The sequence below is a fragment of the Ischnura elegans genome, chromosome 11 (assembly GCF_921293095.1).
Source record: "Ischnura elegans chromosome 11, ioIscEleg1.1, whole genome shotgun sequence".
Classification (NCBI taxonomy): Eukaryota; Metazoa; Arthropoda; class Insecta; order Odonata; family Coenagrionidae; genus Ischnura; species Ischnura elegans.
In genome coordinates this window covers 13,355,399-13,377,024 of record NC_060256.1, presented here as the reverse complement: position 1 = coordinate 13,377,024, position 21,626 = coordinate 13,355,399, and the positions used below count along the sequence as shown (strand labels likewise).

The 21,626-nt window shown below is 36.8% G+C and overlaps 1 protein-coding gene across 2 annotated transcripts; it reads left to right on the top strand.

The window, feature by feature from the left end:
- The first annotated feature begins 241 nt into the window (after positions 1-241).
- On the top strand, positions 242-21,425 carry LOC124167730 (28S ribosomal protein S5, mitochondrial). 2 transcript variants are annotated; one of them, XM_046545741.1, is made up of 12 exons: positions 242-641; positions 726-853; positions 1,030-1,110; positions 1,188-1,262; positions 6,836-6,961; positions 7,059-7,286; positions 13,285-13,319; positions 14,059-14,254; positions 16,247-16,446; positions 16,608-16,754; positions 17,850-17,966; positions 21,232-21,425. In XM_046545741.1, coding segments are annotated over exons 4-12 (1,173 nt in total). In that variant the 5' UTR covers positions 242-641; positions 726-853; positions 1,030-1,110; positions 1,188-1,261; the 3' UTR covers positions 21,355-21,425. The 2 variants fall into 2 exon arrangements, with proteins under 2 accessions (XP_046401697.1, XP_046401696.1); XM_046545740.1 differs by lacking the exons at positions 242-641; positions 726-853; positions 1,030-1,110; positions 1,188-1,262 and adding exons at positions 6,292-6,466; positions 6,543-6,659.
- The last annotated feature ends 201 nt before the right edge of the window (positions 21,426-21,626 follow it).

Genomic DNA, 21,626 nt, shown 5'->3' with positions numbered 1-21,626 from the left:
AAGAGCATGTAAGTACAAGCTGTCAGCGTTTTTACATAGTTTAGACAGGATATTGTAACGCTGTAACTGCTGGATAAATAATTCCTCGTTTAATTTCACTAATCATACGACTAGTTTAAGCCTTGATCTTAATTCAGTCTTACTCCGGATAACCCAAAAATACTTCACTAAAATTTGTCATATTAAACTGTTGGTATGACTGCTTCTCCGATATAGTACTTTTCATCAGAAATGCTGGTACGCCTGGCTGTTTTGTGTTATTGGCCTTGGCGGGTGGGCGTGATACCGGTGGTGATTTCGTTGGTATCGTTATGCAGAGTTTATCGTGCGAGTGATCGTGGCAAATGTTGCACTAATGTTTGCATTAATAACTGGTAGTGCATTAACATCGATTCATCAGAGTGTAAACGGAAAGAAGTTATTGATACACGTTATTCATCATGCTCCAAACCGCTTAAGTGTTGAGTACGTCGTCGAAAATGCGAAGCTGTATACGTTCATCGACTTATTAATTTTATTGCCTTTGGTTGCTGTATTTTTGTTGGAAACAGTATTGCAATTTCGGTCGTTAGTGTACGGATCCTTGTTCACTGCTACTTTGTACTTCACGCTCTCGAAGCTACTGTGGAAAGTCCACAAAGGTGCAATTTTTTGATAGGTCATCATTTTGTAGCATGCAGTTTTTCTGGAATTAATTGTGAAATTTTTACCTATCCTCATTATAGAAAGTATTCTAGTTGTGACATCAATTGGGATCCAGACCAAAGTTGTTTACGCTTCTGGCCAAAGCTCCACACAATTCATACCATGGGATTCGGTGAAAGATGTCTTAATACACGAATGTATTGTGAAGGTAATCTAAATCTGCCTTTATTTCAGAAAAATAGTATCCCTATTTTTGTTGGCCTAGTACATATTTTCTAGCATTGATCTTACATTGTTTTTTGCGGCCGCAGTTATTCATTATATATTAAATTTGTATTCCTTGCCCTTTGTCCTATCAATTTTACATGAATCTTCTAATTTCAGCAACGTGTTCTCCATTATTTAAGCGTCTTAGTTGAGAAGAAAGGCACCAAGGAAGGGCAAATGCTAATTCCTCTATTAACGGTAATATTTCCATTGGGTAACCTAAATCTCTTGATTTTGAAGCATGAATTTATTTTAACTAATTTATTTTTTTATAGGGAACTTGCCCAAGGTTGTCCGGATTGGAGCGAATATATTGTGATATTCAGAGGATAATAGAGAAGAAAGTACCAGTAACTAGTCAAACTTAATTTATTTTCTCAACTATTTCATCACACAACGCCTTGATATTAATAAATTAATTTATAGCAGGTTTCTTGAATAAGATTCTTTGGGAAGGATTAAAGCAATGCATGACTTATGACTGTGGACCTATAATTTATCTTCTTTAACACATCGTGATAAGAAAATTAATGAGACTGGCATTAACACTTGTATTTTGTGCAGTGATTATTTTAGGTTGATTCAGTTTTATCAAGGTGAAGTGATATTTTAAGCCATGACCCTTCCGTTGGAAGTCTAGCATTCTTCCCCCTATGTGTAATATATTATGGGCTGCCAGTGGTGGATCCAGAGTATCTGTTACCCATTAGGTTTGTCGGGTTTCCCATTATCACCCTGTCTTCTCTAAGGTAGCTCACTAAAGGTCTCCTCTAGTTAATTTAAAAAAATAAGTGTGAATAACAAACCCATCCTGATTTGACAAAATATCCTACATATAAAAGGGATTGGTTCTTACTAATGATTTATGTAAAATGACTGTGGTAAAAGTCTAACCATAAGTATGGAAACTAGAAATACATGTTGACTTGTGTCCAAAAACTTTATGTCCATCTTAACAAAATCACCATGAGCAATCCCAAATATGTTCCCAGGATAAGCAATAGCATCATGCAGCCAAGTTGTTCCGCAATCTAAATGGGGACACAAATTACACAGAATTTAATAGCCTTTATCAAAGTCCTCCAACTCTTGTGGATTGAATCTTCTCTTCTTGCTGCTGACCAACTCACACACCATGTATCTCAATTGATGCAATCATTAAGCACATGTGGCCTCAGAGATATTCAGAGTTTACATGCTGTACAAAAGATAGTATGGAATACCACCAGTATATCATTTGGGATGCTTTCATTTGACCATACTGAAAGGCTTAAAAGTGAGTATTAGAAGGGAGCTTAAATGTGGTAGAAACTTTGATTTGGGGATTTCCCTTTGCATTCAAGAGATCTTTCATGAAAAGCATTCTCTGAAAATTCATTCTCACCCATAACAATGCCAGCTCACTTAACATTTGCAGCTTGTATTAGAAATGCCAAAGCCAGAGTTGACGAAAGCATTCCAAGGGTGTTCCTCAGCATTTCTTAGGTGTAAGCCATTGGTGTGTGCGAGTAAATGCCTGGAGGGCAATGTGAAAGCTTTTAGAAGGCATTCAATTGAAAAAAATCCAACAAATACTTGTACCATCTTGTTTAAATTACTCTACTAGCACTAAAAAATTGGCAGAATGCTCTAGGAATGTCCAGAAAATGCTTTACAACCCATTCTTCCTCAGCAAAAAGTCTCTCCCAAAGTTTTACCCACTGGGCCACCACACTCCAACCTGTCCTAATATAAAGTTGAGATACCCCAATTTTTGCATCTTGGTAACTTATAGGTTGGTTTTAATGTAATAAAATGGAACTGAGAGGAAATTTATCTTCCAAAAGATCACTTGCTGTTAGCAAACTCCTGTCTGATTGGCATGAATGTGTTTTGAAAAAATAATGGCATAGCTGAAGATTCCAAAATGAAATGGCCAATCGCTCACACTTCTAGCTCAAGTCAGGTCTGAGTTCATACACTGTTTTTCAGATGCAGGATCAGTACTGGCCACAGATGAGTGGTATGGGTGTGGGCAGATATGTGAGCATAGTCATCCTTGAACAGTAAACAAATATGAATTTTCCTTTAAACATTTTGTGAATATCTAATCGGAATCCCCTTGAAATGTAGTCTAGATGTGGACCCTGAATCATGCTTCACAGTGAGTGCACTGCCCATGGAAAAGAAGCTCCAACCCTGTTTCCATGATCTGCACTTCATAAGAGTTCCTGAGGCTCCCGAATCCCCACCCCCTCCTTTAACAAATCCCACAATTTACAGTAAAACCTGCTAATAACAATCATGCATGTGACAAAATCCTGCCTATAACGAGGTGAGTTTCCGATCCCTTGGACCTTACTGTGGTCTCCAATATTAATTCTGCATGTAACGAGTTCAGATGATACAAAGTCTCTGCTATTATCAGTTACTCTTTGGCCCCACGGGGAATTATTTCCTCTTTTATAAAGAAATTTAGGCCACCTTTGCTATTTAACCATTTCCTTGCCTTAACACAAGTCTAGCGTGTGGCCATCACCTCATAGTTCTACCGTTGATCTTAAATCCTTTATAGCTTATAAAATCGTTTCAGACTTGATTTTGTGGAAGTTTGCTATCTCCATGATAAGAACACAAATGGTAATTTCTCACTATTTAATTTAACACTCAACGACTGACCATGGTTTCGACACTTAGTGTCATTTTCATAGTAATCCAACCAACACTCTCTCAGTATTTATACCCAGGCCAAGGTAGGAGGTGGAGGAATATCAATTTCTTAGATTTAAATGTTTCAATTAAAGGTGGTAAACATTATCTATCAATATACAGAAAAGAAACGTTATTTGATGTTATTATTCCGGTAGATTTATCTCATCACCATACGCTTAAGCTAGCTGCATTGAGGTATATCATCCAGCGGTTAATGAATTTTCCTATTACTGTCCACAACTTTGATACAGAACTGTAAATTATAAAAACCATAGCAGTAAGAAAAGGCTTCAATGTCCTGTGCTAAGACAAGATGCTTAAAAGCTATCGCTCCAAAAGAACCACAAAGTTACTGACATCTCGATGCATTGTACCAACAAAAATTACCCGCTGTGTCAAACTAAGGGGTACTCTTCCATTATGAAGAATGGACCTTTATTGCTGTTTGATGGAAAGGTAAGGACGATGTTAATTTTTACAGATCTGTCTCTTGAATAAAGACAATTTACAAAATATTAGCCAGCAATCCTGCGATTAATATGGAAAAATCCTCTATTATGTTATTATCAAAATATCATGATGATCTCCTGAAATTCATTTTAAGCATGTTTTATGTATTTATATCCAGGATTCCTGTCATTGAAAGTTGACAATGCAGCTATTAAATCTCTACCTTGCCAAAGATGACCTTAAAATGGCAGGAAGAGTATCCAGTAAAGTACCTACCTCGCATCCCTCTTCGTCCTTCCCCTTCCTCGCCTCCAGTCGCTTACTCTCTCTTTTAATCTACCCTGCTGGTCCATGTCCAAGGAAACTCCTGTTACTGGTTGACCAGATACCCAATGATATGGGTACCTCATCTGTATCCAGGCCTCCAATCCCTAAACTTTTTCCTCTTCACTAGTTCGTGGCATTTTTTAAGTGTGCCCCCTCCAGAAATATTTCCTTGGATGACTTACTCCCCGTGGAAAATCTTACCTTCCAGACTTCGGCTACAGGAGTGCAAACCAGAGACATTCCCACAAAGGATTGCAAAAATATCTCTGACTCAAAAAGCCGGAGAGACTATTGCCGTAACTATGGTCCTGTCATCTGATTTTGCCTTCCAACCCTGCCTACCAGTATTTTAACTCTTAAATAGCAGTCCTGTGGATTAATTCATGGGTTTTTGAGAGTGGAGGAGACTGATGTTCTGAAACAAAGTCCATATTTTGCAATGAGAACTAGTCCACCATCCTCCAATCATCTCTCTCCTTCCGACTGCTCATCCATCTTCTTCCCTCCCCTCGATGGCTGAATGTTTTCCTCTCAGAGGGTGGTGAGTTGACACAAGTAAAAAAGGGAGCAAATCAAGAAACTATAGGTCCCTGCCAACTGCATTGCCTCTCCTCCATGTTGCTCTTATTACCGGCCTTTCCTGGAGTTGCAGTCCACCTGGTCAATGCTATGAAGAATTCTTTTTGAAATTAGGTAACAGGAGTCTGCCAATTATTGTGAACTGGGGCATCTGTGAACAAGAATCGTAAATGGTAGCTTCCCTAGAATTGCAATTTTCCTTCTACCATAATAGCTTAAGGTCTCTCCAATGTAAATTTCGCGTAAATCTGCATATAACTGTAAAGGAAAGTCCATTACATATTTGTTACTATGTTTATGTATGTGAAATTCTTGATTCGTCTGAAGTTTAATTTTTCGTTGCATTACATTTTTGAGAAAGATGAATTCTTAGATGGAATATCAGGTCAATAATCACTACATCACATATGTTAATGGAATGGGGACATTGTACAAAATGCTATAAGAACTTGTTCGGGTCACTCAAATACTCGGGTTACTCAAGGAGGCGTAGGAAGATGCATTTGAGTGATTTTAGGAGCTACAATTTGGCGTGTAAATTTGATAAAAAAGCAATGGCATGGGCTTTATTCAGTAACTAAGGACGTAAAGCGAAAGATGAGGGACCACAAATTAGATCACATAGGAAATATTGAATATAGTTGGCTATACATCTTGAGGGCACACAAAAGTACTGAGGATGACAATGAATTTTTATTATCCAACGAAGTTTCGTAAATAGGAGAACTGATAAAGATTACTTACTTGTGGAAGAATGATGGAATTTAATAATGAGTTATTTTGGAACAAAATATGTAGACATACCTTTCAATTTCAGGTCATATTATCCGCTGTTTTTCACCCATCACTCCGGCCAAGTGGACTTCCTCTAGCAAATTGTAGTTTACACCATGCATTTTAGGTGTCCATACGCTAGAAGCTTCATCATTTCCAAAGAGGTTGTCATTCCCCGAAAGGCAGCAGAAGTTGTTAAAAATGCGGGATGAAATGGGAACGTTTCGCTCTTTGAAGCTATCTCCAACAGAAAGAGGATGGTCTGGAAACAGAATGCCAGGGCGTAGTATCGGACCTCCGGATCCAATAGGATCTCTCATTCAATGCACTCATTCTAAGGTGCTACCCACCACCCATTTGAATTTATTAAAAGGTTTGTGTCGAGAAATGATTGTGCAGCGAATTCTGTTCACAATAATGAATGGACCTTGAAAATTTTCTAATCTCACTTCCATAGCAATGCTAGTCCATCAGTGAAACCATTCTATGATCAACTTTTACATGTTGATCAACAAATGACAATTCGCAATTTCCGCCGTTTCTGTTGTTCCCGGTTCCCGTCGTGTAAACAATGGAGTACCCGTGAGCGCGAGGAAGAAATCATGGAGGTGTTTTTGTAAAGCATTGCATTCGTGAGGACTTAACTAATTCATTACAGCTGCCATGGCTTCGTCTATCTTACGTTTTGCTCAGTCTTTCAAGACGTGTATCCATCTCTCATCTTCTGGGAATGGTAATTAGAAAGATGTCTTATTTCGGTTGCCATTTTATATTCCAGTAGCTAATTTTCTACATTTTGATTTTTACAGCTATCACTCATTGTAGGTCATTGTGTCTCTTAGCAGAGTCATTTAGAGAGAAAAAATCAGAAATACAACTCTCGAACTTCAAACAACCGGCTAGATTTACAAGTTTCTTCAACAAATGTATGTAATGTGTGTTGCTGTTTCACGGTTATTGTAATTTTATCTAAGTGGTGAATTTACCAATAAATTGACCTCATTTACTTATCAATCCATAGGAATTGGTAAATAGTCGCGGTCAGTTTATTGCACAGTTTACTCTAATTTTCTGTCTTGAAACGTTTCTGGAATATTAACAGTGCCTGCAGAGCAGCTTTGGAAGGGAGTAACGAGCGTGAGCAATGCTGGTAAAAAACGAGGGAGAGGAAAAGGAATGGGAAGAAAAACGGCAAAAAATCTTAATAGAGGCCAAGTTATTGGAATCGGTAAGGATATGTGGTTACAAGCTCAATTAACTTGAAAGGCCTGCGAAATGAACTCCAGCGACAATGAAGTGGTGTCATTTGATGCATTATTTTATAGGCAAGGCCAACATTGTTTGGCCTGGACTAAATGCTCCAATTCTTAGAGGAAGAGAACTTGTGCAGCAGCAAAAGTTACCAGAGGACCCCGAAAGGCAGCAGAAGTTGTTAAAAATGCGGGATGAAATGGGAACGTTTCGCTCTTTGAAGCTATCTCCAACAGAAAGAGGATGGTCTGGAAACAGAATGCCAGGGCGTAGTATCGGACCTCCGGATCCAATAGGAGAAGGTAAATATTATACGTTTATGATTCACCATTCATACTCAACCAACCATAATGGTCACCATGTCAACTATTCCTTGTTCTCTTTTCTCTGTGTCCATAGCACCTCCATTATTCGCTTCACTTATCACATATTGAATATCTGTATAAATTTGCAAAAGGCAGCATTTTTTGGAATTTGTCGTATAGAAAACTCAGCTTTTGCAATGCGACTGCTTTGGAGCCCTTTTGAAACTGCTTTGAAACATCAAAATCCATCACGAAACATCACATCCATACTGTGGAACTTATTTCCACTCATTTTTACCAACAATTGGAAACATGAAGAAATTTTTGACTCATTTATAATCCCTTTTGAACTGCTTCGTATGGTGTGTGTTTATGTGAAACTACTTTCTATACATTTAGAATTCCTTATGAACAATGCAACAGGATTTCCAGACGTCATCATTTGTATTCTTACTGGTGTGTGTGGAGATGATTCATGTGTAACTACTGTCCATACATTTGCAATTCCTTTTGAACAACCCCATGCAATTTGTAGACATGGTAGACATAATTTGTTTCGGAATTGGCTTCTATGCCACGAAACGCTATGGTGCGGCGATTCGTTCGCTCAAGAAAACAAATATTCTCTGATTTATGAAATAGAAATGCATGAACGATTTAAGTAGCAATACTAAGTCATTTAATGGAAATGAAACTCCTGTGTGACTGTGAAGCCACCCCTTACCATTTAATATCTCAGAGCTTGCCTCGTGAACGGCCGTGAAATATACATGAATCGCCATGGGAAAAAATTCCACTGTATCAGGAATCAAACCATGGACCTTTGGTTTTCTGGGCAACTGTGCAGACCACAATGCTTACCAGGTTCGTGATGCCCCAAGGCAATCTAACCAAGGCTCATGTTAGTCACTCAGTGTTAATGCTTTAATGATATATTTATTATGTTAATGTTTAATTTTATGACGATTTTTATTGCTAAAATGTTTTTGCCAATACTATGATACTATTTACTGTTAATGCTATTTAATACTTTTGGAAAATTAGTATTTCACATCGCTATTTATACATACAAAAAACATACAGTTCAATACATTGACTTCCTGATCCCCGGACAATGGATTATATCCATCTTTTGTTCTGTATTTTAGGACTTTTTTGGCCAGAAATAAATCTCTTCTTCAAAAGTCTGTTTCAATGTCGCGGGATTAAGACAAGTTCAGGCCCCATTTTTTTGCATTTTCCATCGGATATGTAATGTGACGGTTTTTAAAAACAAATATCCTTAAACAAAGGTCTTAGAAACCCTTAGAAATGGACTCCTAATGATCCACGTCGACCAAGCAAGACCAGAGTAAAGCTCCCGATGTGGACTTTCTTGACCTCCAAAGCCCCCTCCCTCCACCCAACTGATGATATCATGCAGGTGCACAGCTAGGAATTAAGGCTACGGGGGGTTTAGGAGCAACTAATACTTGTGGGTATGGAGTACAGGAGGTGCGGGTGCCCTCCCCCAGAAAATATATAAGATAAATTGTTGAAAATGGTGAGTTTTATGGCTTTTTGGGGGATACTTTATTAATCCTTGCACTATTTTATAAGTAATATTTATCAAATTAAGTAAAATGGATTAAATTTTTAAAATTCTTTGAGTTCTGGGGGGGTTTTATCCCCTACAATCCCCCCTCGCTGCGCCACTGATATCAGGTACGAACCCTTTCCAGGTCTGCACCAAGTGTAGAGGACTTTTCATATACCTACACTTTCAGCAAATTTCATAACTGCTACGGGAAAATTTAATAGAGCAGTGACTAGACACCATTTCGAAATTAAGTAAGTGCTGAACTTCACTCCGCCCTTGTCGCCTAGCATAGGTGCTCAAAGCAGTTCTACCATAAACACCAAGAGCCATCGTAAACTGTTGCACAGCAGTTACCATGGTGCACTGATGAGCTCCAACATAGGTGAACAAGTGGTACCAATCGGTTCCAATGTCAGTTTCAAAGATTGATGAGGAAAGGAAATTTTTTCCATGGCAAATCCAAAGCAGTTCAAAGTGTATTACATATGAGTTAGAGAGGTATACAAATGAGTTGGCAGGATGAAGTGACATAGCAGGATGCTATTATGTGTATCTTGTTTCAATTCTACAGCAGTTCAAAAGCACATAAAAATTAATGGTTACAAAGCAGATAGATGACTGTTCCAAACTGGTTACGCAGCAGAAATTTTTCCCTGGGAACTGCTGTTTTGAGGGTAATATATTCCCCTGACCATTTGAATGAGGAAGAAAGGGGATTTTATGTGATGTAAATATTTTTTCTGAGAAGACTTATTTCTTAGAGGAAAAAAGATTTCATAAATGATCAAAATCACCGTCAATTGACTGCATTTTCTCAAAGTTTTCCAAATAACCACCAGAGGTATTGTGACTAATTTTACATCCAAAATTTGGCATTAGCCCACCTACCGTACAAAGTGGTGGGCTGTATGAAGTGAAACAGGGGTGCTGAACTAGGATAATATGCAAGCTCAAAAATGGGAGATTTCACTGTTAAAAATGAGACTTCATGTGGGTTAAAAATAAAATAAAGCAAGAAATTAAAAAAATAAGGCCTTAGAAAGGTGATATATTTTAACCGTTTTGGTGCCAGTCTACCGTATTTCTCCTAATATAGTCCCCCTCTGAATATATAGTCCTGTCCCCCCTAATTTTGAGGCTTCAGTTTTGGGAAAAGTTAAAAAAATGCATTTGATTGTAGTCCCCATTTACTTTTACCACGGGCATTGTTGGAAAAAAAGGGGAGACTATATTCAGATAAATACGGTATTTTTCCCGGCATGCTGAAGAATTCCAGGGCTTTTTTTGGCATATTTGTAGATTTGCACTGAAAAATTTACATAAAGCCTTGTATGCAATTTCAGAAACTATTTTTTTTATTTGCTCCCAAAACTTATGGGTATGTTAAAGCATGACAGATACTAAAAATAGTAACCAAAGCTACTTGAGAAACAAAAAATAAAATGAGCGAGATAAAAAATCATTGCTGTATTCCATATTTCTTCTTATAAGGCAATTTCCTGAGTGTACTTCTGAATAGGTAAAGATAGAATGGGGAAACCTGGAATCACAGGCAATTAGTGAGCTTGGAGATGAGGAGTGGGTCCTCTTTTTATCTGCCCTCTTTAGCGGGTTCAAGGTAGGATGGGGGATATTTTGAGGCAGGGAATTTGGTAGCCTTGATTGAGAGAAGGGAATAGGCCTTAGATTTATTGCCATGTAAAGTAAGTGAAACAAAATGTGGAAACATATCTCTTTATTTTTTAAATTATAAAAATTGACTATAAAATAAAAGTGAACAAGCCCATTAGCTTTTGGGCATTAAGGATCTGTTCCTTTGTGCCAGATATTTGGTTGAGTCATCTCTTGTGCTGATCCAGTCGGCAGTTGCATATTATTCACCTCTCGTGGACATGGGTGACGGTTGGCTATGCCACCACCTCTTAACTGCATGCCGTCACTTCTAGACTTCTGGTCCGTGCATTTTCCTACCTGAGTATAACTAAAAAATGTATGGTAATGCCCCTTTAAAAAATTAAAAGTATTTACTAATTAACTAAAATTATTAGTTAGCCAAAAATTCACTCCCCTCTACAGATTCTCATGTGATAACTTTTTTGGACAGCTACTCTTACGATACAAGCATTATTTTTTTATTTTTCTTGCTACTTCACCTGCTCTATGTATCTCATCAGAAGCCTTCCTCTGCCATTCTTCCCATCCACCTGTACTTCAATGATTATTTTCATCAGGCCATCATGTCCCAGGACATGGCTAATTTTAAATTGACCAGTCTTCATTTCAAGGTTTTCAAAAGACTTCTCTTGTACTCTTATTATGTCCGCATGACTCACACAATCTGTCGCATTGATATTCATTATCCGTAAACAATTTTTTTTTAAATTTGAATTGGCTCTCTTATTTCTGATTCAAATATCGAAATATAACTGTTACTGGGCCCACTTACTTTTTCTTGGTATGTATCTCATTTATGTATATATATATTTTATTTTTTCCTGTTCTTTTTCTGTTCCATGTTCCTATCCCTTTCTTTCCTTACCACTGAATTTATATGTATGTTTGCGCTTAAGGCGCCGTGTGAATGAATGAAGTAGTGTATCGGCCATATTGGCTTATTTCACTTGGGCTCAGCGTGCCCCGAAACGCATGTTCCTGTCTCTTTCCTACTATCATGTGAGTGTGTACCTTTCCTTTCATCCTTGTGTCCTCGTCCATTCCTTCCCTTGGTGAGTGGTGAGCTGCCCCAGTGCCATCTATTGGTTACTCTCATGGGCCACAGCAAAGGGAGTTTTCTGTGTATAAATCCCCGCCGAAATCGTGGTAAATCTAAGCGTCCTGGTAGCGCAACTGGTAGAGCATCTGGCCGGCAACCAGGAGGTTCTGGGTTCGAGTCCCAGTCAGGCTGCATTTTTACCCTCTGATTTCTGGCTTTTTCCATCTACCACAGCACCATTGTCCTCGTCCTTTTTCTGTTCCATGTTCCTATCCCTTTCTTTCCTTACCACTGAATTTATATGTATGTTTGCGCTTAAGGCGCCGTGTGAATGAATGAAGTTGTATATATATATATATATATATACCTAACTACAGTCACATGGCATGAAACTCTTTCACATTCCCTTCATTTTTGATGACATAATTCATCCTGATCCTTTTCCATGGTAGCTTTTAGGTATGACAGCATTATGCATATTGTTATACCTTTCACTTTTATGACCATCACATAGTCCATCTTGGAATCAAGATATTTATTTTTAATATTATCTCCCCTCTATCCTGTCAGTGACTGTAGAGTGGTTGGTAGATGTTGAAAGTATTTGAGGTAAATAAATCTCAAGCTTCGAGATTGAAATAAAATGAGCAAAATTGTCTGGAAATGTCAAATCTCAAAAGTAATTGTTGATACCTTAAAGGTGATTCTCTGATCATCAAGTTTTCAAGTAGGAAGAAAGATTTAAAGCCACTAACTTTGGTGAGAAGGGTCCAGTATCAATTTTGTTTATACATATTTTGATACATATTTCTCTCTACTTCATACTTTCTTCAAAATTCCATTTCTCCCTGCACGAGAAGGTCATCATAAAATTTCTAGATGAGGAAATCAGTGTGTAGTAAAGTGAACGATTTTGAAAATTCTCTCTGAAATTGTTTTCAACTGAACTTAGAACTTTGATAGTGTAAACATGTCATCATTGTAAGTTACTTAATATCTACGTGAAATTTCAAAAAATTAGGTGTCGGGATGAAAAAAGTTATGTTTGGGTGAGATTACGGAGAGATGTGTTGTATAAATTACACACTTTGTTGTCAGGACATATCTTGGCATTGTGCACTCCTGTGTACCTTGATTTGATCCCTTATCACTCAGTAGGAATATTACAACAAATTCTAATGTGTAAGCTGTGAATAACCCAAATGAGCTGCATATTCTCTAAATCTATCTGGTAATCCATGATAGTAATTACCACTAAAACAGTACAGGCCAACAATAGTCAAAACAATTATGGACTAGGAAGATAAACATTAATAGGTTATAAGTGAATGAACGAACTACGGCCGTTAAACAGTTGAAAGAAAATTAATTCCCCAAGGCCGTACTCTTTGGTGGGCAGATGGAAGTGGGAAGTTATAATGCTAACATGAGGAGTAATGGACAGGGTAAGACACTCACAGATAATACAAACGCGAAACTCACTCAAGCACCTCGCGGATTTGCTCTAAGGAACAATTGACCGCGAAGGACACACGCACTCACTCACTCCTCGTGTTAGCATTATAACTTCCCACTTCCATCTGCCCACCAAAGAGTACGGCCTTGGGGAATTAATTTTCTTTCAATTAATAGGTTGATTAGTCGTGGAATGAAGATGGTCTCAAATGATACAGTTTTTAATGCTTAATTCCTTTTCCTTGCAGATAAATTTGAGGGATTTGACACCAAGGTATTGGAGGTAAGTTTTGAATTTATTTGATTTGATAAATTATCATTTTCTCTTTACTTTATTATTATTTTTTAAAAAAGCTTAGTCACGATGCTGTTTAATTACTAATTCTGTGTTTGCAAATGCATATCTCATTTCTTTTTGATGAGTGCTTGTCAAACATGTGGCTCAGTTTCATTAATCAATATTTAGGTAATGCTGTCATAAACCCATTTCCCTTTTTTGATGTACCATCACTTTCAAAAGCTAGTCCACATGACTGGTGAAGTCGTCTCTATATTTTTCCAAAGTCGACCTTCGCATTTTGCTAATGCATTCCATGTCCACTGGGAGTTGATTTGACCTGATGGTTGTGCAAATGGTGAAACTTGACCCTGTATTTTATCCAGTTCCAAGAAGTCCTAGCATAATTTCAAAGAATGAAAGGCCTTGTGATCTTCCTTGCATGGGCAAAACACTCCACTTTTGAAGATAAATGAGAAGGATTAAGATTTTCCTGCATGTTGCTCACTACGCAGAGAAAAGAGAGAAATACCTGATTTGTCCTTTGGTTGCCAGGAAACTGGATGCAACTCAAATTTAACATGCATTTAATTTTCAGAAAATCACAAAGATAGTATTCTTTTTCTGATCTTGCCTGTTTATATTTCATTTGTTTTCATTAGAGGTCTCATTCATTTCATTTGTAGATTGATGTTCCAAAAGTGAATTTTTGACGTATTCTATATCACTTTATCTATAATTTCAGATGAAAACAGTATTCAACATGCGTGGAAATTTGGGTCGTACAAGAAGAATGAGTGTAATGGTAGTCACGGGAAACAAGCAAGGATTGGCTGGGTTTGCCCTCGGAAAGGCTGTTGATGGGAGAGTTGCACTTACTCAAGCCAAAAATAGAGCTGGGCAGAAGTTATTATTTTACGACATTTGTGATAATCATACTGGTAATTAGCTTTACTTTTATTAAGTGCACCCATATTTTCCTTCCTCTCTTATCTTTATATAGATTACATGCCGTAAACTAATTGAAGCATCTTATTTTTGACTTTGAGAAAAATAGAGAAGTAATCTAGATGTTGCCTAGTTCTTGGTCGATTTAGTAAAACTCCATAAGTGTTTTTCATTGCTTCCCATAGATATTTGGTTCTATAATTATGGCTAAGGGTATTATTCATTATTATCTTACGTTTTGAATTTCACTCTAACATTTAATAAGGCACTTACTAGGTAATAAAGTGGCCATACACTCTATTTTGCCAGATATGTCCTACATTTTAATCTCCTATTTTGAGCTCTGGGAGATGTATATAAAGAGTCACAAAATGTCCTTCAATTTGAGAAATTATATTCACCTCTCTTTTTATTGGGATGTGTCCTATAAATTCATTGTGTTGCATGATAAGTTCGTAATGAATTCAGAAATGTTGCAATTGGCTGTGAATTAGGATTTAATTATTTATATTTTAAATTTAAAAGTGTCCCATTTTTCTTTTCCATTATCATTTAGTTTGGAGTGTCTTTTCCTCCATTATTGGAATGAGATCTGGTCATCCTTAATGACATGAAGCAGTAGTCCCTTAACATATTTGGTTTGGCTCTAAGAAAATTATTAATGATGAATATAGATTTACCTTATTGCAAGTTCTTGGTTTTTTGGGGGTTCTGTTAGGTGATATCATCTAAAAGTTGTAAGAAATGTGAATAGTTCATTTTTGGTTATTCGACACTGAAGTGAAGGCACTCAGGTTCATGTTTAAAAGTTTCAGCCTGAGAGGTAGTGACACTTCAATGCACTGTGGTATAAAGTGATTGCATACATTCAAGGGGTTAACAATTGGTGTTAATGTGCTTGAAATTGGAAAATCCAGGGATTAAATTATTTCAGTTTGGTAGGCTTTAATTTGCTATGTGACTTTCTTAAAGCTGTTAAAATGAATGTAATTTTTTTAGTTATGTTGTCCATTCCATTAAGTTCTTTCTTCTTGTTCACTGGTCCTTTGATGGTTGTCTTCTCAGCCGAGTAATATTAAGTGGACTTAGAATCAATTGCAAACAACAGGAGTAATGGCAAAGAAAGGCCTTGAATGAGTTACATGGGATAAGGAATCAAGTATGTAAAAGAGAAGACATGTGTGAACATGAAAATATTTTTTTAGTTGGTATTTGAAAAAAAATTATTTATTACCCAACTTTATTGTGTGTTTAAGAGGGTTGGATCTAGTATTTACTCAATTATTTGTTACTAGCAAAGTAGTAGTTGCTGTCTTTGTCTCCATTAAAGTTTATCATAACATCTCTGAACCTTGACCAATGGGAAATTATATGTTTTTTCCATGCACCATTTAAAGGTTCATTGAGAAAAATCAACTGACAAAAGCCATTGAAGTAGTGTCACTTTTAAGGCATTTCTATTTTATATCAATCTCTAGGAAGATAGAACTGATGATTTCCTGGCATGCCAACTGAGTTTTGCATGCCAACTGAGCATGCCAACTTTTCTTGTCTTTCAAGCCAGGTGAGAAGTTTAATGAGGCCACAAGGCCTTCAATGCTGGTAAGAATGATTGTTAACTGACTTTATGCCTAGTGCGTATGACTTTCAGAAGTGCTGCTGTTGTTTTAGGTTTTGGTGCCATTTGTCCTTCTCCAAGGATATGATTGTTTTTAGTCCTGGCCACTATGAGTGTACCTAGGTTTTTGATCAAATGCGATTTTCCAATCATATTTCAATAGCCTCCTTGGAAATCCTCTCCCAGTAGTCTGAAGCTTGGCAGAGTGCTTCTGTTTCATCAAAATGCATTTGCCTCCTCATACCAGGCTAGAAACCCTTTGAAACGTGCTCAGTTCACTCCTGAATTTTTTCTTGGGGTTTCAAAAGAAATTTGCTATGAATTGGAGGTATCATTCTCTTTTACATGTGTACTTTATGCTTTTCAGTGTACCATGACTTTTTTTCTCAATTTGGGAAAACAAAAGTTTTTGTGAAGAAGAAACCTGAAGGTTATGGCTTAATATGTCACCGTGCAATCAAGACTATATGCGAGGTTTTAGGCATCAAAAATCTGCATGCCAAAGTTGAAGGGTCCACTAATCTTCAGCACATTGTCAAAGCATTCTTCATTGGGTTGCTGAAACAGGTATTATGTTTTATGATGCCTTATTGTATTCGTATTTGTGACACCATGCAGTCATTTTGATTTCAGTTAAAGAAAGTGTCTTCATTGATACTATTATGTAATTTTTTACTTTAAAAATGAAGCAATGTATACAATCAAAACGTTATATTTTATCATTTCAGAAAACATACCAACAGATCGCTGAAGAAAAGGGCCTTCATGTTGTGGAGATAAGAAAAGATAGGGATAATTTTCCATCTGTTGTAGCTTCTCCAACAAAATGCCTCACGGAGGAAGAAATTGACCGAGATAACCTAGACTATACCCAGGTATCATATTTCTTTTGAATTATACATAGAATTCAGTTACTATTATTAACTTAAGTTTGCTGTTCTATCCTCTAGTTCACTTGTCCTTTGATGATTGTCTTTACTGCGGACCAATATTAAGTGGGCTCAGTGGCGCCGACTCCATGGGGCTTGAGGGGGCCCGAGCCCACTCAAAAATTCGTTATGGGTGTGAGGAAAAAATGTTTCAGGCTTGTCGATTTTTCCCGGAGTGTCCAGATATCGAGATTCGAGTTATCAGGGTTCTAATGTTGATCATATGACTCTTCCAAAATGCTTAAAAAACTTAAACCTCACTACTTATAAAATTTCCTGGGGCAAGATCCCCGGTTTGGGCCCCCCCAATATTTTTTGTAAGTCAGTGTCCCTGAGTGGGCTTGGAATCAATTGTAGAGAACAGGAATAATGGCAAAGAAAGGCCTTGAATGAGTTTCATGGGACTAGTCCTTTCTCAATTGGATCCTCACATTTAAAAGAAATTGATGAAAATTTTGCCTATCACTTACTTGCATTAAGGGTCATACAGTTTAATCATGAGTCTAAAGTATAATGGCTAGGGAATTTCATTAGTAGGTTTATAAACAAGGGCAACAGTGGGTGGTATTAAGATTCACCTCGTAGTGGTTTGCAAAAGAATTTGTTTGAAACTTAATTACATATTTTGTAGGTGTAGTTAGTGAAATTTTAGAGAAATAAATTAAAGTGAAATTTTTGTAGAAATGAATTTCTCAAAAGTATGTCTATGAAAGGAATTGCATTAAAACAATAATTTTTACATTGGAGTGAGGACTAAGTGCAAAGTGCATGCATGAAAAAGCATAACATAGAAGCTATGGTCATTTATAAACGACCATGAATGGATTATCAATTTTTCATTCGTTGGATTAGCCTTCCTCTTCCGTTATTATGGTAGCTTAGTATTGATTTAAGAGGTGAATAGGCATGATTATCCTTAATTCTTCCAAAAAAATTATCCATCTACATTGAGCTGTATGTACACTGTTTGTGGCTTTTATTTTCTCAAGGTATTACCTGAGTGTACTGATTGAACTTAGTGATTTTCTTCCTTATTATCAGCATGGCCTAGACGGGAGAGTTGTGCTTCAGAAAAAGAAGTTTCCCATTTTCTACACTCAACTTCCTTCATATCAAAAATACTTGAACAGGATGGAGAGGTTCCGAGGTCAACCTAAGGTATGTCCTTCCCCTACCAGTGTAGGGTTAGTTGTAAAAATTAGCTATTCTTTGACATTTCAATCTTGGCCTCTTGCCTATGGGGGATAATAATTGTTTAAATAATTTATTTGAGAAGAAGTCGTTTGAGGGTAAAAGCCTCTTATTCATAAAAATGTTGAGAGCAGTTTTTTTTAATAACATCCTCACATGATATATTGAACACAAAATTTGAAGTATTACATTGCTCTTTGTCTGGATATATGAAAGACCACCATTTTGTTTTGCAAAACAATGATATGGAAGAAAGGTTGTGATTCATGAAGGAGTATGATCACTATCTATTTGACTTTGTTTGATATTATCATATGATGATGTAAATCTGGTTTTATCTATAGCATTTGTTTGATTTACTCAAGTCCTTATTTGTCATTTTCTTAAAGATACCATATTTCTCCAAAGATAGTCCCCCCCTCTAATTTGAGGCTTCAGTTTCATGAATTTTTGTGAAAAATTAAAAAATTGCATTTTAACACTAGGAGGACGGGAGTTTCGTGCTACCTAGAAGGACGGCTGGGGGTCATTTGACCCCTAAAATGTATTTTGGAATAAAACGCCTAATGTTCAACCAATATTCAGTTTAATCGTATTAATTGTTGAATCAGTTCATTAAAAACACAATTTAAAATTATTAAATATTATTTCCATCGTCAAAAGTTAATAACAATTATTTTAAAGAATCATGAATTAAACCGTATGTAGTAGTCGATTGCAAATCAAATAATGAAAATACATACACTCAATACAAAAGTTTTGTTACATGTTTAAACAATAGGGGTACTGGGTTTACAAAATTTGCATTAAAAATTTTAAAACTTATTACTTTGTTGTAAATCTCAGACAGACAGTATTTTTTCAGCCCTGTTTCCACAAAATATTTTTTTGCGCTGAATGCGTTCATTGGACGATTTATTCATCTACATCTAAATCTACACACTAACCCGCAAGCCGCTTAAAAGCGTGTGGCAGGGGGTGTTAGGACACCAGCCATTTGCACATGAAAAGGAATTTGGAAAGTGGAAAGGAAATTGGTGCAATGATTCAATTTGATGGTATTTGGCACCTTTTTCTTTTTTGTGCCCGTGGAGATATGGCTGTTGGATTTGGAGACGTGTAAATAAATTGATACATGCTATCCATCATATCTACTCCCGCTTTGTTTTTATTATGAAATAGGATGGTCTCGGGTATTTTTTTATTCGTTTCGGAAATAGTGTCGTCTGAGTTCATGCTGCTGAGTGAAAGTAAATTATTGTTCTAGTTTGCCTGATTCTACGAAAGAGTATGGCCTAAGGTGTTTTTGAACACTCGCGTTGAATGGATTACATGGCTATTTTAGGGGTCATGGATATTTGTGCGTCACACCTGTTTTTTTCAGATCGTCCATGCAAGAGAAGTTTTCCATTTTTTTATGACTTCCTGCCAGCTGGATGGATGGAAAATAATTGTTACAAGTTACATTTATTCCTGAATTCTTGTATGTTACGGTCACTTTAGTAACTATTTATTTCCCCAACGCTTTATTTGAAGGCCAATCATCTTTGTCACAATATGGAAATTCATTTAGGCTGTATTTTCATTTCACATCTGTCAAAACCCAGTACTTGATTCCAAATTTGTCTGGTTTATTTGGAATTTACCTCATAAAAGGACAGCTGCATTTTGTTGGATAGAGCTGTGCATTTGCTGTCACGCCAAAGTCGCCATTGGATTCACTATCTTGGACTTTGTCGCTTCCATCACACGCAGATGTTGATGGATTGGTCAGAATGTCCTTGAACTGATGTTTACGATTCACTTCCAGACTGATCTTCAATATTCCCTACAGCTATTTGAATCGTGACCATTCTCTTCTCTTGATATATTTCTCGACTTCTTACTTTCTTCCTCAACTCGCTACTGATATGCATGCAAAAAAATCTACAAACGAAAGCGCATTATGGTAGAATCTTTTCTAGTTGGATTGGAGGTATAGAAAGCTGGAGAGCATTAGAAATTCATACAAAAGGACTAAATTTTCAGAAGTAACGCTAATTGCCGTTCGAAAGGCAGGGACTCAACCGCCAACCATATCCTGATTCGTATCTTCCAGGAACTTGCAGTAATGCTTCTTCTCCGACCTACGTGCGGATTCCAAGGGTAGGATTTACAGTAGAATTTTAAAGTCCACCCAATTCCTCCGCTCTCTCAAAAAGAGACAGGATTTTTCCCCAGGACGCAGCGTGCAGTCAACCCGCCCCAAACCCCGACGGGGTCAGGCGGCACTAATGCTGGACACACGGCAAAGGGGCTAGGTCAAGTGACAGTGCCATCAGACCAGAAAGATGAAAGTTATTTGTAAACCTAATGAGTCGATTTTGAAAATAATGTTTCTAAGAGCTCTGAATCTTGGACGACGGAAAACAATTCTTAGGATACGTGACGATTTTCCGGTGTGGGTAATACAATAATCATTGAACAATAAATAAAACAAAATTAAAATATCATAATTACATGAATTTACGCAAATCAAGGATTGATAAGGTTTTATTTCCCTTTGCTGCCCAAAAAATATCGAAAGATTGTGCACAACAAGTTGCTATGCCCAGGTTTTCGAATACAGATAGGAGCCCTTGGGACGAAACTGGCATTGAACTGGGTACTTCCATTTTCAAAATGAAGCAAATCATCTACCACACTAGCCTCTTGCTGATTATATGATGAACATGGCACTAAAGTGCCCACGGGCAAGAAAAATAGTGCGAAAACCAGTTGAGGGTCAAATGACCCCTAGCCGTTCTTCTAGGTATAACACGTCATAAAAATTTAAAACAAAACATTATTGTTGAATTTTCACTAATTTATCAAAATTTAGACCAAAATGAACAAAGTCAAAAAGTTTCAAAATTTAAAAAATATTTTAATAAGAGAAAAATAAATGTGAATTCTGAAAATGGGTCAAATGACCCCTGCCGTCCTTCTAGTGTTAATACAGTCCCATCTTTACTTTTATCATGGGCAGTTTTGGAAAAAAAGGGATTAATATGGTATAAATATTCAGATAAATAAAGTATTGATTCTTGAAAAAGTCATGTTATCAGTCTATAGAATTATTTTTTCGTGTGTTGTTGTTGTTTAGAGCACCCCTGGCACTATTTTCCTATTACATATTCAGTTGGATCCATCAAATGCTTTATTGTTTAAATAAATGGTACAAATCTGTTTCTTTTCCATTTTTTTTCTCTAGACAAGGATTCATCTGCTTGCTGAGTATGGTGAAGTTAGGAGTTTTCTAGCTGATAAGTACCCTGAATGTGTAGCACCAAAGTTCCAGAAAGTGAAAAGTGATGAAGCAGCTGCAGAGCAATAATGTTATTTCATAGTTACATCTACTCTTGTTATCTAAACAATTTTTTATGTAAAATAAATTTATGAAAAATTTCTCTTTGTTCATCCTCTGTGTTCGCTCCTTTCAATTGTCTTCAGATTATGTCAGTTCAGTTCTTTCCCATTCATTGGCTATCCCTAGGGTCAACCTATAATAGCCTTTAACCACTATATGGCATTTTCTTATGCTGTTCTTGAGGAAAATGCCATAAGTCTGCTTCTGTCTTACTGTGCCTTATTGTGGTAAGCTTGAAA

Bases quoted from the DNA above. Each gene is read 5' to 3' on its own strand.
- LOC124167730 (XM_046545740.1), top strand. From the start codon at position 6,397: ATGGCTTCGTCTATCTTACGTTTTGCTCAGTCTTTCAAGACGTGTATC. The intron at 16,447-16,607 runs GTATTATGTTTT...TTATCATTTCAG, and splicing joins TCATTGGGTTGCTGAAACAG to AAAACATACCAACAGATCGC. The intron at 16,755-17,849 runs GTATCATATTTC...CCTTATTATCAG, and splicing joins ATAACCTAGACTATACCCAG to CATGGCCTAGACGGGAGAGT.